The sequence below is a fragment of the Peromyscus maniculatus genome, chromosome 7, assembly GCF_049852395.1.
Source record: "Peromyscus maniculatus bairdii isolate BWxNUB_F1_BW_parent chromosome 7, HU_Pman_BW_mat_3.1, whole genome shotgun sequence".
Lineage (NCBI taxonomy): Eukaryota > Metazoa > Chordata > Mammalia > Rodentia > Cricetidae > Peromyscus > Peromyscus maniculatus.
Genome location: NC_134858.1, coordinates 75472474 through 75490335, shown reverse-complemented (window position 1 = coordinate 75490335; position 17862 = coordinate 75472474). Strand labels below are relative to the sequence as shown.

Sequence of the window (17862 nt, the reverse complement as noted above, 5' to 3'; positions counted from 1 at the left end):
ATGCTCTTGGCCTGAGCCTGCCCTTCCTCCACCTCTCCTGGTCCTTGTGGAGGCCACCTAGACTGCAGCCTTCTCTCACTGAGACTCTCAAGATGTTGTGTGTCAGCAGACTTGGTGCAGCAAGAGGGCCCGAGAGGATGGACGAAGCGAGGCACTCAGGGAAAGGACTGCCATCGACCCTGAGCTTCTGAGACGCAGCTAAGGGACGGTTCCGAGTGACAAAGCCGGCCACAAGGAACAGCTTGTCTCGATCTTCACACTCCCTGTACCACTAACCGGTCCAGGGACAACAAAGAGAGGATTACTTACGTGGCTTTCCCTAAGTAACCAAGATACGGGCAGCTCCCACTGTAAGGCCATATGCGCTTTCTCCTTCCTTGGAGTAAAGCAACCCTTAATTAGGCCAGGAGTGTGTGAAGAGCTATAATTAAAACACAGCGAGCGGCTTCCTTCTCTCCTAGGAGACAAATCCAATAGCCGATGGAGGTTTTGTGTATCTTTTCGCCTTAAGAACAGTGTAGGTGAGCATCAGTCACAGCGAGGTCTGCTTGATGCAAGAAGGGCGCGAACGACCTTTAAGGGTGAGAACTGACTTCAAACCACAAATGAAGTCTAACCTTCGGCACAGTACTTCCTGGAATGCTACCAAAGCCTCCTGGGAAATAAGGTCATTTGAAGCACTCCAGTCTAATTGGAGAAGCTCTTTCCTCACAGTTCTACCCCGGTACCCCAACGCCCCAGGATGCTGGAAGGGCTGTCTGGTTCGGGTGGTTAAAGGTGGGTAAGTTATGTGGACATCGTTCCCTGAGCAGAGACGAGTGAAGGGCAGTGAAAGCAAGCTCTCAATGCTTGAATATGACAATATCGCAGCCCAATGGACGCTCCTAAGAGCCGTTAAGACATTTCACAGATTTGCTTGCTGGGGTGTGTATGCTTTTATATCTGCTAAAAGTGAGCATTGTAAGTGAGGAAACCGAGACACAGAAATGACATGGGTAACTCACACAGCAGTTCTATGCTTTCCATGCCTGTTTCTGGGTTCTTGGTTCGTCGATCCATGAAGGATGCTGGGGGAAATTAGACCTTTACCTGTATCTATCTCCTTAGCAGACATCTGATTTGTAAGTAATCAGAAGCCATTCTGAATTCAAAGGCACCCATTTCCCCAACAGCGTATCGGGCCACTTTGGACACTATTATGAATGGAGTCACAGCAGCAGGTAGCTTTCAATCTGCAATCTCATGTCCAGAGCACATGGAAGCCTGTGAGGATACTTTCACACCCAGGCCCTTCAGAAGTGTTTTTCCTTCTATGACCACGAACACAGCTGAAGGCACCACCCTTGTTTACCCATGAGGACCGCTCCTGCACACTTGACAAATCTCTAGCACAGAGCAAACAGGCCGACCTGAAGCAAGTATGCCTGGCATCTTCTCAGTACCAGCCCTGCCCTCTTTATGCTGGAGGTCTTTTTTTTTTTTTTTTTAACTGTTTATATACAATAAAAAAAGAACAGGAATATGGAGACCGAAGGTTAAATGAGGAAGTCGGTGCACAGCCTTTGGTAGGTTCCACATAAGTCTGATAGGATTCCAGCCAAATGTATGGTATTTCTGCTTCCGGTACTTGAGAATCTACAATCAGGGCGGAAACAGGAGCCCTTGCCAGTGTCCTTTATAGGTTAAAACTCTCCTTCAGCCAACCTACTTCATTTAGTCTTGCTTTGCAAAGCCCTGCTTTAGTCAGGAACTGGTAAGGTGGGCATGGTGGTACACACCTTTAATCCCAGCACTGGGGAGACAGAGGCAGGAGAATCTCTGTTCTAGGCCAGCCTGGTGTACATAGACTTTATCTCAAAAGAGAGAGAGAGAGAGAGACAGCGACTGAGACAGACAGACAGACAGACAGACAGTGGGAAAGAGAAAAAGAAAGAGCAGCCTTGGCCTTCCCATATACTACTTCATTACTTTGTAGCAAAGTTAGGTCTGAGGAGTCTGGAGAATCAGGTCCAAGGCTTCCTCTCTGGCAAAGGCATTCCCTCTCTCCCTTCCTCCCTGTGTGGGTGAGGAGGGAGGAGGTGCTTGGACTACATCCTCCCTTTCCTCTCAGAAGAGCTTCAGACAGACTGAGGGGCAAGTACTATTCCCTTACAATCCCTCGGGCGAGTTTTTCTGAACAAGGAACTTCAGTTGTAAGGGAACAAAGGGTCACCAATTTTGGGCAACAATCCAGCCATGTCCAACCTACAACTGTGCACCCCAGGGACAGCTATGAATAGACCCCAACATAAAACCATAAACATAATTAGAACATTCAGACTTTTTTGCATGTTAGGGAGGGGTTGATGATTTCACGGTGTGAACTTCATAGGCAACAATGTCTTGTCACAATATCAAAACGCTGGGCACACCTAGCAGAGCTTTCTTACAGACACTGGTCTCTCCAGTTGAGTCAACTTCTCTACACCCTCCTTAAAGAAGGCAAGAGCAAAAACCCTTTTCAAAGTATTCTGGGAAACAAAACATGTCCTTCAAATCCCGTGTTTCCCACAATAATGTTATCTATTTTAGGAAAGTCTGAGCCAAAAGAAAAAGAGGAGAGTTTGGAATATAATACTTCCAAAGCAACTGCTCCCTGGCCACATCAGAGTCCCAAGCAAGGCAGAGCCCAGAGGTGTCTAGGGAGGTGTTTAACAGCTTCCAATTACAGACCAGGAGGCTCCGGCACAGTACCCAACCCAAACGCCGCATCCTCTACCTCTACCTCTCCAATAAAGCACCATGACTTTCAAAGCCTGGTTCAAAGAAAAGGCAGTCTGAACTCCTGGCAACCTGAACAAAGGCAGAAACCACCCAGGTTGGACACCCATCCACACAAAACACACCCAACTCTACCTCTTAACCAGGAAGGTTAAGCTGGTTTGCCCTACCCCCTAGTTGTTCTTTGAAGTCTGTATTCAAGTTCTTCCATCATCTTTCAGACAGTCAGGGGAAGACATCTCACACAACCCGACAATGCTAACATGGGACGCTTATCTGGGACATTCAACAAACACTTCTGTTTTAAAGTGTTAAAAAAAAATTAGCATAGGCTAAACCATGACTTCAGAAGCATGACCTCAGAGAGGTAGCTAGAGGGTACTTTTAAGAAGTTTTGTTTCGAGACAGAGTTTCATGTGTGGCAGGCTAGCCTCACACTATGTAGCCAAGGGTGGCTTTGATCTGATCCTCCAGCTATGACAGGCATGTGCCACCACGCCCAGTATCGGTTCTCTAAAAAAGCTGATTTGGGGATAAGGAAACGGCTCTGTTGGTAAAGTACTTGCTGGGCAAGCATGAGAACCTGAGTTGGGAACCCTAGAACCCCTGGGAAACCCAGGAATAGCAGCATAAGTATGTAAGCCCAGCACTGGGGAGGAGAATAAGGAATAAGCTTGGTATGTTAAACCAGGTCTGTCTTCTCAGGAATAATTTTTTTAAAACAAAATTTTAAATGTTCTGATGTTGGAAAGATCATTTGATCACATTTTTTTCATGCCGTTCTACATACAGCTACTAGAGAAAAAGGCATACTCAAAAAGTAATTGCTTGTAACCTGTAATTTATAACTGACTGTTAAATAGTATAAAAATGTGGTTCTCGTATCTGACTTTTCCCTGTTCCTATCTATACAAGGCTACTTTTTGTGGTGTAAACAACCAAAACAACAATGTAGAGGGAACTCACAGGTTGTCTGTGGGGCTGGGCTGGGCTGGGCTGGAATGAGATGCTGATGGGTGTACCATGAAAACACTTCAGTTGGGAGCAGAGACACTGAAGAGACTGGGGGGCAGGGAGGAAGAACCCAAGAGCTAGCGCTGGTGGGGTTCAGGCAGAGCTGAGCAGGACAGCCTAGGGGAGCCTGGAGCGTGTCTTCTGGAAGAGAAGCACCCCTGGGGGGACCAAAGGCAAAGGCTGCACAGCACGGACCCTGGCTTCCTGAGAGCTGCTGCTGAGTCCTGATCAGTGTGTGAGGCACAGGCTGAGCAAGATGAACGTGCCCTTTCAGACTCCATCAGACCACACAATTAGATCCACTCCGTGCAGGGCCACAGAGGTCAGAGGCATAATGGGAAAAGAGCAGACACATCAGAACAGCTTCACGTCAGAACAGAGCGGCTGCCTCAGAGGGACACCTTGTGTCACACTGGAACAAAGGAGCAGAAGTCACTGCGATATGGCTTGCTGCCGGGCTGACAGGGAAATGCAGGTCCAGCTGGTGCAGAAACAGGCTATCATGAAGGCAGGGGGTTTTGTATTGGTTCCTTTTACCTTACAAAAGGCAGCCTGAAGGAGGAAGCGTTTATTCTGGTTCAGTTCAGAGTTTGCATTCCCTCACGGTGGTCAGAGTGGCTCGTTCCACTCTGGGAGCAGGGAAAGGAGGGCCTTAGTTACTGAGCATTGAGAAATGGCTCTTACCGAGGCACACAGAGTCCGTGTGCTCCCTGCCCCCTGAGAGTGTATTTCAGCTGAGTAGATGTGCCACCGTGTGTCAATTATCCACGTCAGTGTTCACGGTGAGAACCCCATGCTGGTAAATTCTAAACATCAGCTTGATTGGATTAGGAACTGTCTAGGGCACTACTGAGGCATACTTTTGGGTGTGTTTATGGAGAGGTTCACGTGGGAAGGCCCACCCTGACTGTGAATGGCAACATCCCTGGCCTGAATATGGGGAGGTGTGGGGGGGAAACACAGGTGAGGGACGGCCTTCCTTTTCCTGCAGCCATTACTTCTCCTTGTACTGACCCAGAACTTCTCAAGGCAGATTGGTAATCAATAAACAAAAATATCCACGACTACATATTTGCGTTAAAAATTCTTTACAGCCTCAATATGTCAATAAGCAGGAAGGTAACTGGAGATGGCTGTGCATGGCACGGCACCCCACAGGCTTCAGGATCCCCTCAGCTTAGCAGCCGAGGCTTCAGGGCTGCCGTATGTGTCTTGTTAGGCAATGGGATACAAACGCTAGTTCCAGAAAAAAACCTGAATTGAAATGAAGTGCCAGCCTTGACAAGGGACACACTACAGTCGAATCACTGATGAGCCTATGGAAGAATCAAACAACAGCAATCACACATGATGATCACGTTGGAGCAACAGGGTTTATCACTCAGGCATAAGTGACTAGAATACAAATTCACAAACCTGATTTAATACAAGTAACAGCTGCCTGTCGTGTGTTACCCTTTATGTCCTGTAAGCTTAGGGGTTGAGGGTGGGATGTCCCTCTGTCTATTTCTTACATCTCTTCTCTATACATGGGGCTAAATGGTCCTCACAGAACTCCCTCACGCTTACCACAGTGCCAGAGGAAAAACTGTGCTTTTGATTACAGGCTGTCCAGAAGCCCCTAATCAGATGCACAAACCGTGGTTTATATAGCAATTTTCTTCTCTACTTCAGAGATATCTGTATAGGACGCTAAATTACATAATAGTTATGTCGTTGCGACTTGTGAAAAGCGAAACATCATGTAAGGCAAACACTTAGGGCTTCTCAAATTCAATCACCTTATTTCCTTCTAGAACATACTACGTACACTATTAAAGTCTATAGAAGCTTCCTTAAAGAAACGGCTCTGTCATCTTTCAAAGATGTGAGAGACAAGTCTGCTCTGGAACCTGACGGCTGCTGCAATCTGTCCTTCCAGCATGGAGAGCAGGGCCCAGCACTGGGCCAGGAGTCATGCCCGTGTACTGCCCTGCCTCTGGGCCTGCAATCTCCATCCTGCCATCCTGGAGGCTAAACTGCCTTCATTCTAGAATGGGCCAGAAAAAAGGCGCACGTGCGCGCGCGCGCGCACACACACACACACACACACACACACGCACGCACGCACGCACACAGGCATTTCTGAGTGTGTAACATAAAAGCAATGCTAGTGCTGCTCTCACCCAGTCACACCTTGGCAGAGGGGCGCACACGTGAGGGGACGAGCATCCCTTCCCGCTGCATCCCTTCCCACTGCATCCCTTCCAGCTGCAGCCCTTCCAACTGTCCCAGGAGCTTCTACTAGCTCAGTGTGAGCCAGGAAGTCACCACTGCAATTCTTCCCTCCCCCTCCCCCTTCCTCTTCTCTACTACCCCCTGGAGAATTAAAGCCACGATAAGAGTAGCTGAAAGTGTCCATTCCGTGTATAGATATCAATTCTCTGTCCAAGGGGGTTTAGCAAGAGGTTAATGTGAGCCTGGAAAATACAGTCCTTCCCAAAGACGCAAACTGTGCTTATCAACAGTGGACAACTTTCCCCTTCCTTCCTGGCTTTACTATCCCTTGCAAAATAGGGAAAACTGAAATGTTGATTCTGATTAATTGCCTTTGAAGCAAAAATACCTAATCTGAACGTTCTAGTCATGTAAAAGTATTGGGCCTGAATTCACACAGCCCATTAAAATTCTAAATGAGGATCTTACCATTCATGTGTCTCAGCTTTTAAAATCAGCTTATACACACAGTGTACACTTGTGTAAAAGTATCCTCGTCTTAACACGGGGCCAGGTACAATGAATATGCACAGCAAAACTTTAAAAACAAAACTTGTGAGACCTGACAAGTTATCAGATCAGAACAAAGGCTGACTGCCACAGAATTTACCAATGTGCCACCCACTTCCTTCCTCCTCCACCTCCCTCCACCTCAGAAAGGAGCATCTATTAATAAATAATAAAATGTGCACAGATCTGCTTTTCACATTGTTCATTTTCCAACCTGTACTTTGCATGCATATGAATGTTTTTTAAGATATTTAGTTTAGTTTCAATGTCACATGAAACATGAGTAATAAAAGAATCGATAACAAAGGCTTCTACTTTAGGTAGTCTAGGAGACATCTGTACAAACAGCTGTTTTGTTTTTTTAAAGATCAATTTTAAAACCTACTCAAAATGCATTACTAGGCTAGCTGCCCAGCTCTCTCCTCGAGTGGGGCAGCTGCCTTTCCTCACGTAGGGACACAACTCAGGACAGGAGCCCCAGCAGAGAGAGCAGTGGAAGGAAGCCCTCGCCAGACATTGACCTACCTCACAGAACATATAGAGAGACAGCAAGGTGAGTCCAAGGTTATACACCACTAGGATTCCCCGGCAAGAGAACGGTTGCTTATTCTTCATATACTTTGGCCCCAGCCACACGATCAGTAAGTAGATGACAGAGCAGACAAATGTGGGTATGTAGTTGTCCAGAAGAAACCATCCTTTCACTCTGGTATCTGAAAAACACCAGAAGAAAATGTGCAGTGATTAGGAAGATACGCATAAGAAAACCCACTCCCAATCCACCTGACACTAATGTTGCATTAAATCTGTACAAAGCAGAATACATACGGATACACATCAAACAGAGCACAGCGTTTTGATACAGGTTGAGAATGATTGATTACTTGTGTTTCTGCTACGTAAAACAGTAAAAACGTGCTTTCCAAAATCCCGAAAGAAAATTAAAGCTAAATTACCCACCAAGTTTATTATGTTTATTGAGTTAACATGGAGTCATGAAACGGCTCAGTGAGTGCCCAGCATGTGCCTAGTATGTGCCTAGCATGTGCAGGCACAACCTGTGTGCCCTGTAGTCAGGTTAGGGACACTGCCTGACTAGAAGGCCAGCAGCAGAGGGCCAATGAGTAAAAATAATGAAATGCTATTGGGTGGGCTATGATCAGACAGGGACTATTTAAGAGATTTAGAGCACTATAGGAACTTGAGACCCATACTAACTCAAAGGGGCTACCTGTGTAGAAGAGGACACCCCACTCTTATCCTCTCACCTAGGTCCAGGTACCTGATACCTACAGCCCTGTCCTCTGGCTGGACTGCCATGCTCACCCCCCTAAGTTCTTTGCCTTGATCTCACAGTTCAATAAACCACGCGCTCCCTTTGGTGAACTATGTGTCTGTCAGCCTTCTGCAGACACTCTGAGCCTTCCCAGCATCTTTCACGGCTTGCTTTCTTTGGCTTCAGAAAGAGATGCTGCCTCTACATCCTCCCCACCAGCATGGTGGCGGATGGTACTGTCGGTTCTAAGAACCGTCAGTTCTCAGAAGTCTTTCAGGGAAGTAGCTACAAAGGCAGGCATTCCTAACACCTTTTGTTCTCAGCTCTGGGCCTTAGCAGTCTATATTGAAAAAGTTAAGTTACCACTTAACCAGCTAACATCTTCTGTCTGCATATATATTATAAATGCAACGAATATATGTAATTACCTACAATTTTTTCATGTTCTTTTACTTAAAGGTTCAGTCCAGCACCTTGCTCTTTTGTACAGTATATTTTCACCAAGTACCCATCCTCCCTCCAGGGGTACCCATATCAGCTGGTCCCAACCCTAGCCCCAGACAAAGGGTTTCTCGGGGTCCAGCTGATCAGGGTAGCTCGCTGCTCTGTGTGGTAGCCAGTCCAGAAATGGAGATGTGGAACAGCTGTGACCACTAAGCTTTTAGGTGAAAAGCCTTTGTTCTTCAACTCATACAATGTACAAATGTCTTCTGCCTATGTTGGATGTACAGCCTGGAGGGGCTGCCGTCATAAAGGAAGCCATCCTGAAGACTACGCTGCTCAGATGAGGATGACAAAGTGGATAAATATCAAGAACAGGGCTCTTGGCTACTGTCAGAGAACCCTTGAAATAGCCCAGTAGTTACTCTTCCTTGCAAAGCAAGATCATCATTTTTATTATTATTTCAGACAACTAAAAGTTGGATTTTCTGTCTCTTATAGCCAAGAAGGCACTGTCTTGACACAAGCTGATGCAAATGCATCTGTTTTTTTCTTTGTCTCTCACTGTACAGCTTGGTACGTCTTGGGACTTGTTACACAGATGTGCTACTCTCAAATACATGATCCTCTTGCTTCAGCTTCCTGAGTGCAGGATTATAGGTTTGTGCCACCACTCCCAACCTAACTCGTTTTTGGTTTTGTTTTGTTTTTCCTTCAAACTGACCACCCTCTCGTTTAACCTGTTCCTAATGGATGGACAATTCTGAAATGAGCATTCTTCATCTATCTTTGTATAACTGGTCAAGAATCACTATAGATATCAGCTCAGGATCACTAGTCATGTGTATTTTAACTACCATAGAAGAAAAGAGGTTGTACCAAGTTAGACTCCCCACACCCTTGTGGCACGAATCCTAAATGGTCTATAATAAAAACCCGGAGCCAGATATTGGGGTAAATGCTGAAAGATCAGAGAGAACAAAACACAGCCACTTCTAATCTCGCCAGCTCCTCTACAAATCCTTAGACTGAATGCCCCTGAGTCCTCAGCCTTAAGGGTACCAAACTCCTGTCTCCTCCTGCCTTATATTCCCTTCTCTACCCAGCCATATCGCTTTCTGTCTCAACCTTCTAGTGTTTACACAAAGGTGTACACCCGGATTAAAGGTGTGTGACTCCCAAGTACAGGGATTAAAGGTGTGTGCCACCACTGCCTGGCCTCTATGTTTATTCTAGTGGCTTGTTATGTTCTCTGATCTTCAGACAAATTTTATTTGCTGGAGTACAAACAAAGTATCACCACACACCTTTATTCTTATCACAGATGGTATCAAACACCATTTCATCTTTGACATACTGAGAGATGAAATTCTTTGGCTGTTTTCTTCTACACTTTAAAAATCATGAGTGAAACTGAGACTCTTGTCTGATAGAAGATGTTCACAAACATCTTCCTGGTTAGGTCTTTGAGCGAAACGACTGGACTGTGAGGTCCCTGATGTCACGAATGGATGAATCCATCTCTGGGTTCACTGTTGACTGGACTACTTAGAGCCCCTGAAAACTGTAGAAGGTGGGGCCTGACGGAGAGTACAGGTCAGTAAGGCTTCCCTTGGAGGGAACACCTTATCCTGGGGTCTGTCCTTACACCCTCTGCCATGTTCTTCCAACAATGACAGTCAGCTTTGTCTCACGCCCAGAAAGACAGGGCCAGGATGGACTGAGACTTCTGGAACCAGGAACCGAAATGACCTTCCCTCCTGTAAGATGACTTTTAGTGATTCTGTCCCCGTGACGGAAGTCTAACACATCTCTGTGAACCCCTCAAAAAATTCTTTTCTAAAGACACTACAGGTAATACTAAAAGGCTATGCAGAGCTAATTTACTTAAAAAATACCAAGAGATAATGAAGACTACCACAGCAGTATAACCAGGGATTTCAAGGGTATGACATGAAGTGTAATGAGCTATAAACAAGTCCTTAAAGCACTATTAGAGATGTGGGAGGGGACAGAAGAGAGGGTAACCAAGGGAATGAATATAAAGCAATGCCATTCTGTAGACATGGAAATGTCAAAATGAAGCCCATTACTTTGTACCATTACCATATGCTAAAATAAACATGATAATTTAAAAAATTAAATTTTTAAAATGAGAGAAAAAGTCCTGAATGTGCTTATTTACACTATAGCTCAACAACAGAGCACTATCTAGCCCACATGAAGCCTTGGGTTTCATGCCTCGTACCATAAGCACATACTTCTGTTTGGGTAGTGCTGCACACACAGTCCAGCACTTGGGTAGCTAAGGCAAGAGGATCCCCATGGATTCAAGGCCAGCCTGGGTGATACATCAAGACCCGCTTTTCAGAGGGAAGAAGCCCTTAAACTTTGCAAGGGAGACAGTGTCTGATGGTCAGGCTAAGTACGTGTTTGGAATGCACTGGCAAGATTTAAGAAAAGTGAACCACCGTTAATCCCAGGCTGTAAGCATGGCAGCTGAAGCCAGCAGAGAGAAGGCCACAGCAGCTGAGTCTGTCCCAGGAGCCAGGGGAAAGCATTCAACTGCAAGAGAACTTGGCAAGGCCCCTTGTTACTGGGGATAAAGTTTTGATCTCACCACAGAAAACATTTTCTAAGATCTCCTCATGCAATATTTATAAGAGACCATAAAGAGATGGGAGGGAAGCCCTAGATGCTGAACAAAACCAAAAACCGCCTTACCTCGGGGGCCCAGTAATGCCTTGAAATAGGTACTGAGTGATGCATCAAAATGTTCCATTTTAAAACCTATTAAAGAGAAAAGGAGACATTGATTAGTGTCTACTCAAAATACTTCTTATATGCATTTTCCTAAAAGAACAAGAACAAGCCATTTTCAAAGGTGCAAAGGGAAAGGTTGAATTCCTCCCGCAAAAACAAAACTGTTCTTAACTCCTCCATGCAACTGATATGCCAGGTCTAATTTGAAACTCAGAACGATGCATCCTGTGAACTCACATCAAAAACAAAGTCCCAGTTTTCTGAACGTCTTTTCTCAGTTCCATAAAAGCCATCCCTGTGATGCTGAACCTCGGTGTGAAGAGTGAACGGGACTGAAAGGTGGCAGACATCCATCCCCACAGGGAAATCACACTCAAGGACAAGAGGAGAGGAGTGGCGGCGTCCTTGCTTGTTACTATATATACATAATATTGTATATAACATACATCGTATATAACATATACCATATAATTTAAAATATTCCTACTGTATTTATTTAAAGGGAGAGTAGGGGTATGCACATGGAAGGCAGAGGACAAGTTCCAGAACTGGTTCTCTCCTTCTGCCCTGTGGATCCATGGGGCTCAAACTTAGGTTGTCACACTAGGCAGCAAGTGCCTTTCCCTGCTGAGCCATCTTGCTAGTCCATCCTCCCCCCCCCCCCCCCCCCCCCGTGTTGTTACCATAGCTTCGCCTCTCTCTCTCTCTCTCTCTCTCTCTCTCTCTCTCTCTCTCTCTCTCTCTCTCTCTCTCTCTCTCACACACACACACACACACACACACACACACACACACACACACACTCACACACCTTCACAGCTGCCATCCTTTTGCTGGTCCCCTTCCTCTCTCCCAGTCATATACAGATTTTTATAAGTTTGGATTATAATCCATTGGCAAATGACCAAGCCAACTTAGCATTAGAAAATAGTAAACTGATCACAGCAGTGAGTCAGTGCTTCATCCTTAAGACTCTGGATTAATGCTGGGTGTGGAAGTGCACATTTTTTTTTTTTTTTTTTTTTTGTTTTTGTTTTTGTTTTTTTGAGACAGGGTTTCTCTGCGTAGCTTTGCGCCTTTCCTGGAGCTCACTTGGTAGCCCAGGCTGGCCTCGAACTCACGGAGATCCGCCTGGCTCTGCCTCCCGAGTGCTGGGATTAAAGGCGTGCGCCACCACCGCCCGGCGGAAGTGCACATTTTTGAGGCAACAGAAGTCTGAGTTTGAGGCCAGCCAGGTCTACACATAGTTCTAGGTCAGCAAGGGTTACAAAGTTTGAGATCCTGTCTCAAAACAAGCAACAAGAGCTGGGCGGTAGTGGTGGCACATGCCTTTAAATCCCAGCACTCAGAAGGCAGAGGCAGATGGATCTCTGTGAGTTCAAGGCCACCCTGATCTACAAAGCAAGTTCCAAGACAGCCAATGACTGTTACAGAGAAATCCTGTCTCAAAAAACCAAAAAGCAAGTACCTTCTAAATGAATGGCTTAGGAAAAGTTACTGGCTTTCAGGTTCTCTCATATCCCTCTGTTGTAAGTCATTATTTGTGATATTTTGTGTACCTTTTTCTCAAATAAATAGTCTTCTCAGAGTTTACATTTGAAGCCAGGTGTGGTGGGTTAATTTAAGTATAAGAGTTAGCTAGTAGCAAGCCTGAGCTATAGGCCGAGCATTTAAAAGTAGTATCAAGCCTCTGTTCAGTTATTTGGGAGCCGGTGGTTGGGACAGAAAAACTCTACTTACAGATATGATCAAAATATACTCTATCAATGCATGCCATTTTCAAAGAATAAATACTGTGTAAAAAAGAAAACACCAACAACAGTGTAACTTCCAAGGGCAAAAGCAAAGCCAGTTTCAGTAACTGCTTCCTTCCCGCTCTCGGCTCACCACACTCAAGTATGTGTACTCTCTGGCTGGTTTCCAGATAAACACCTTTATGCATGAAAATATCTGATAGCTCTAGTATTTATAATTACGTCAATACAGCTGGAATACGAAGGGGGCTAGGAGAACCACCTATGCTGGAATGCAGCAGCTCCTGAGCTGTGTCCGAGCATCTCTCCTGCTTTGGGAAGGCACTGGCACCCTCAGCCTGTGGTAGAAACTGACAGCATCAACCTCCATCCCCAGTGATAGGCCACTGGTTCAGAAACAAAGACTATGACTACCAAACAGTCTCTTTCCCCCAAGGCATCTTACCTCTAGACTTACTACCTGGTGAGCGCTCTTCCTCAGTTAATGAAGGGTCACACTAAGAGGATACAGGCACAGTTTAAGTTGGCCAGTGAGTGGGTCGGGGGGCTGGGTGCTTTAAAAGGCATTGAAACCTTGAAGCCTTGAAACCCATTTCTCTACTTACTCAGTATGTGGCAGGCGGGTCGTTTAACCTCCTATCTGTAAAGTGAGGGGAACAGTGACGTAACTACCTCAACGACTGGATGATTATAGACAGCATTTATTTACTACGTGTAAGTCCTTTAGGGCAGTATTGGGGCAGGTAGGAAGCTCTCCTATGTCTGCTACCAGTCAGCCACCAACGTCTGTACTGCTCTGGGTACCACTGACATTCTGAGGGAAACGATTACTGCCCAGTACCTGGTGGATCATTAACCCATCCCTGGTCCCTGTCCACTAAACAGTATCACTGAGTCTCCAATTCTTCTGATAACCTTCAAAACCATTTCTAAGTATTGCCAAACCGCTGGGGGAAAGGTGGGGTGTGGGGATGGATAATAGTTCAGGAGAGGAACTTGAAAGAACAAGAGATTATCTAAATAAAGTCATGACTTTTGAACGAAAACACTAAATATCACCTGCTGTGTCCAACTGTGTGCAAACAGGGATGAACATTTAGAAGCATCACCCAGATGTGCCCAGAAGGTGTAAGGAACCCCAAGCCAAAGCCAGGCCTTCAAGACAGCAGATGTTAGAATGCACCTCCATGATAGCTGCATGCACCCATTCAATGCTGTGCTGGAAGAATAAAATTCAACTAACAGCTTCTAACATCAGGAACAGTTCCCAGAGAGACACGGGGGGTACAGTACAAGAATCGTTCTCTTTGCCTGTTAGTTAAGAGGCTTTACAGAAGGCTGCAAGATTTGGTTTCCTAAGCAGAGGCCAACGGAAAGCTGGAGACAGGGGTGAAGAAAGGCTTTAAATGGTACAATGCTAACTGGTTGTGTGTGTTGGGAGTGGGGGAGCGGACAGGGCAAGAGAGCCATTAGTGGACTGGGAAGAAAATAAGTTCCGGGAACTGCTCAATGACCCATTATTCCAAGGACAACAGCCTAGGACAGAGCTCAGTTTGAGAATCTAGGCTAACGTGGCCAGAGAAAAGCAGCTTGATTAAACGTAAGGTCAAATTCCAGTCCAAGAGTACTGAATTCAGCAGTGGGATACCAAAAGGACTCGTGTTTCTAGTACTTGGAGACACTGATGTCAGCACTGGAATGGATAATCTGTCCAACCTGCCCTGCTGTGAGGCCTGCAGGAGTTGGCATGCACAGGGCTCCCTTCAAATCACACCCAGGAGGAGACTGCCAGAGTGCCACATCTGTTCTGAGGACGCCTTTCTTCTCAACTGCATGACCCTTCCCTGAGATCTGCAGAACTTTTCCCACCAAACTTAGGAACAAAGGGGAAAAGCAGCCAGACAGTCTTTGAAAGAACAGACATGGGAAATGGTCAAGAGGGAGGTAGTTCACACAACAGTTTGGGGGTCCTGTGATGAAGGGACATGGGGAGGTGGGCCTGTGACTCAGGCCCATGACTCCCATATGGGTGTGTCCGTATGCTCTTCAGAGCTGAGGCTGTTTGTTCTTAGAAGGTACAGACATCACCAAAGGCACCAAATGCCATACTTCTGTTCACAACTCACCGATCCACGCCATTCATGTTTTTCATTTACACCCACACTTACTGTCTATACCAGGTGCTAGGCATGAAGGTCTTAAAACCCTAAGAGTTACAGTAGTTTAGGAAACAGAACTCAAGGTGGGGGAGAAAGAAATAATATGAACAAACAGCAATCTAAATGGTTTTAATGACCTGCAATCACTGCAGTCTGAAAATATTAAGGTGAAAATAGAAAAAATAATTCCTGGTTTTTGACTGTAAAATACTCTGAGGAAAGAGGAGCAGCTCACACCATCCCGTCTGGAGCACAAACTGCTTGGTCCAGGGCATCCCCACCAACTACATGCTACCAATAGGGCCAGCACTCAGTCACATCTATTTATCGGACTGGCTGTTCACACGGCCTGTATTTATTATGGACCTAGAGAATACTGGCGCTGGCAATTTGGAGAGGTCAGAATATGCACTTTAAGGTGTGCTTCAAATGAAAAGGTCAAAGTTTGTTACAATGTGGGTGGAAGAGAGAAGGAGGAAGGAGGGAAGGAGGGAGGGAGAGAAGGGGGGAATAAAGTATGTATAGGGTTTCATACAGTCTCTGGCTTCTGGCATTCAGGGGAGGTCTTGAAGCAGACCCAGATGCCTAAGGGGAACAACTGTATTAATGACAGCTACATACATGAAATGTGATCTACTTTCACAAGAAGACTAAAGTGGGGGAAAAGGGACGGAATGAACCTCAGAACGGGATTTATTTTCAAAAACGGAGTTAGAGAAGGCTGCCCTGAGAAGCTGGCACCAACAGGGGGCCTCAGTGTATGAGCCAGTGTCCATCAGGAGAAAGGGCACTGTGCCCACTACAGAGGAGCACAGTGGCTCAGAGGCCTGGGTGCACTCGGCCCGGCTCAACAGTGGGCAGTCACATGGCACACCTTGCAGATGGCACACTGGGAAAAGTAGAGAGGTGCCGATCCTTAGCTGCTCACACCACCTCTGTCCCCACGCTGGCTGTAGGCCATCTGCCAGCACGGGGCCCTGTCCAGTTTCCTCTCCCTCACTAAGCCTCATCTGCTATGCCAGGGGGCTGTGAAAAAGGTCTTCACTGACAGGCTGGACTGGCCCACTGCTGAGCGGCCTGTGGGCAACACCCTTGTATAGGCACGGGACCCTGAAGGACCCTCGACACTTGGCCTAGCTGTTGCCAGGACCCAATTTGCGACGATGTCCAATCATGTTGCCGGGTCTGCAGCCTGCCTATCTGCCGGGGTTTCCAGCTTCCAAGCTGTGTGGCCCAGTGACATGACTTCGACTGTGCTGGACCAAGTGGGAACACAGGTGCTCTGTACCACTGTGCTAGCAGGAACCAAGGCAGGCACTGGGACCCTCTAGAGGAGGAGCTTTGATCCTCTGTGTAGCAAACAGTAGGCCTTTCATTCATCTGCCTGGCTCCCCACAAATCGACAAGAGGGGACATGACAAGAATGGATTACTATCCCCAGAAACGACACCCTGCTGACACCAAACCAAAGTCACAGCCTCGTTAGCCGAGCGTCTCTGCCCTCCACTCAATCCAGATGGCCTCATGGAAACTGCAGGCCATAGCTAGGTATACCAGAATCCATTTTAAAATTCCAACCATAACAGTAACCCCCAAAGCTATTCAGGAGCTCGAGAGCACACATAAAACACATGGACAAAGAAAAAAAATAGTGAGGGAGGGATGATAAGTTAGACTAGATCTCAGGAAAATCTTTTCTGTCAGTAACAGACAAAAAGGCCTAAGGTGCCCTCAAACTGGAGATCTTCCTGCCTCAGTCTCCCAAGTGCTAGGAAAACAGGTGTATACCTACCACCCACCAGGTGTTGATTTATTTATTTATTTATTATGTACACAGAAGAGGGCACCAGATCTCATTACAGATGGTTGTGAGCCACCATGTGGTTGCTGGGAATTGAACTCAGGACCTCTGGAAGAACAGTCGGTGCTCTTAACCTCTGAGCCATCTCTCCAGCCCCGAATTCCTTTTTTTATTATGTACATTTCGCAGCAGACACTCTCAGCTGAGTCATTTCTCACTACAAAATTCTGGACTACTTTCGGTAATCACGAGACGATGTTGTGTCACATTTTAAATATCCCACTATAGAAAACTGACAGAGGCTGGCACTCCCTGTATTTAAAGAGGCATCTGAAAGAGAGCATGATGGGAGAAAAGAGTCCAGCACACCACCTAAATCACTTTTGGCAAGGAAGGGCTTAGAGTTCCGCATCCTTAGGCCTGAATTCAAGGAAAGATCAGAAGCACCACAGCATGAAATACTGTAAACTCTGAACCCAAGAGGGCAAACCGCATGCCCAAAGAGAACCCCAGCTCTGCTGGTGTGGAAAACCCACCCTCCATCTATCTCCTCACTAGCTCCCTTCGAATGTAGTGTAAGCCCAGGTGAATCATATAGCAGAGTTACCAGAAGCACGTTCAAACACTGAATAATGACACCCCGACGGGTTTTACAGCGAACCAGTCCCCTCTGCCTGCTTCCCACTGGGCTCCCAAGAAGGACAACAGGAGTGTGGCAGTGGGGCTGAGATGGAAACAGCAGCAAGTCTGACCTGTGTGAGCGCTCCCGGGAAGAGTCTACGCGTCAGAGAGAGAAAGACAGGTGCCAGGAAGGAAAGGAAGGGCCTGGGGTGAAGGCAACCTGCCTGGACAGGTAAGGCTCAATGTAACTACATCCAAGAGTCGGAATACAAACCACAGCAAAGACAGCTGATGCCCTAAACCCACAACCAGGCCACCTGATGACCCATCCATGCCAGGGACAGTCTGGAAATCTGGCTGCAAAAGGTAATAATACTGCCAGGCGACAGTCTCCTTTTCCGTGAAATCAGGCCAGTCAAATTCCTTTTGGCTTAAAATGTATCATGGAAGTTTAGCTGTCTACTATGTAACCACATCATCACCTTGTGTTTTATTTTTCTGAACTGT

At 46.3% G+C, this 17862-nt stretch overlaps 1 protein-coding gene across 6 annotated transcripts in view; it reads right to left on the bottom strand.

The window, feature by feature from the left end:
- The window catches only part of Elovl5 (ELOVL fatty acid elongase 5), a 70875-nt gene that overhangs the window by 14079 nt on the left and 38934 nt on the right, over positions 1 to 17862 (bottom strand). For 5 of the 6 annotated variants that reach the window (XM_006973715.4, XM_076575440.1, XM_076575444.1 and 2 more), the window contains exons 2-3: positions 10982 to 11047; positions 7066 to 7253 (exon numbers count right to left, since the gene is read on the bottom strand). In XM_006973715.4, the coding sequence (XP_006973777.1) occupies positions 7066 to 7253; positions 10982 to 11039 (246 nt within the window). In that variant the 5' untranslated portion in view covers positions 11040 to 11047. Of the gene's footprint in view, positions 1 to 7065; positions 7254 to 10981; positions 11048 to 17486; positions 17614 to 17862 lie in introns of those variants that run through there. The other variant, XM_076575442.1, reaches the window with a different exon arrangement.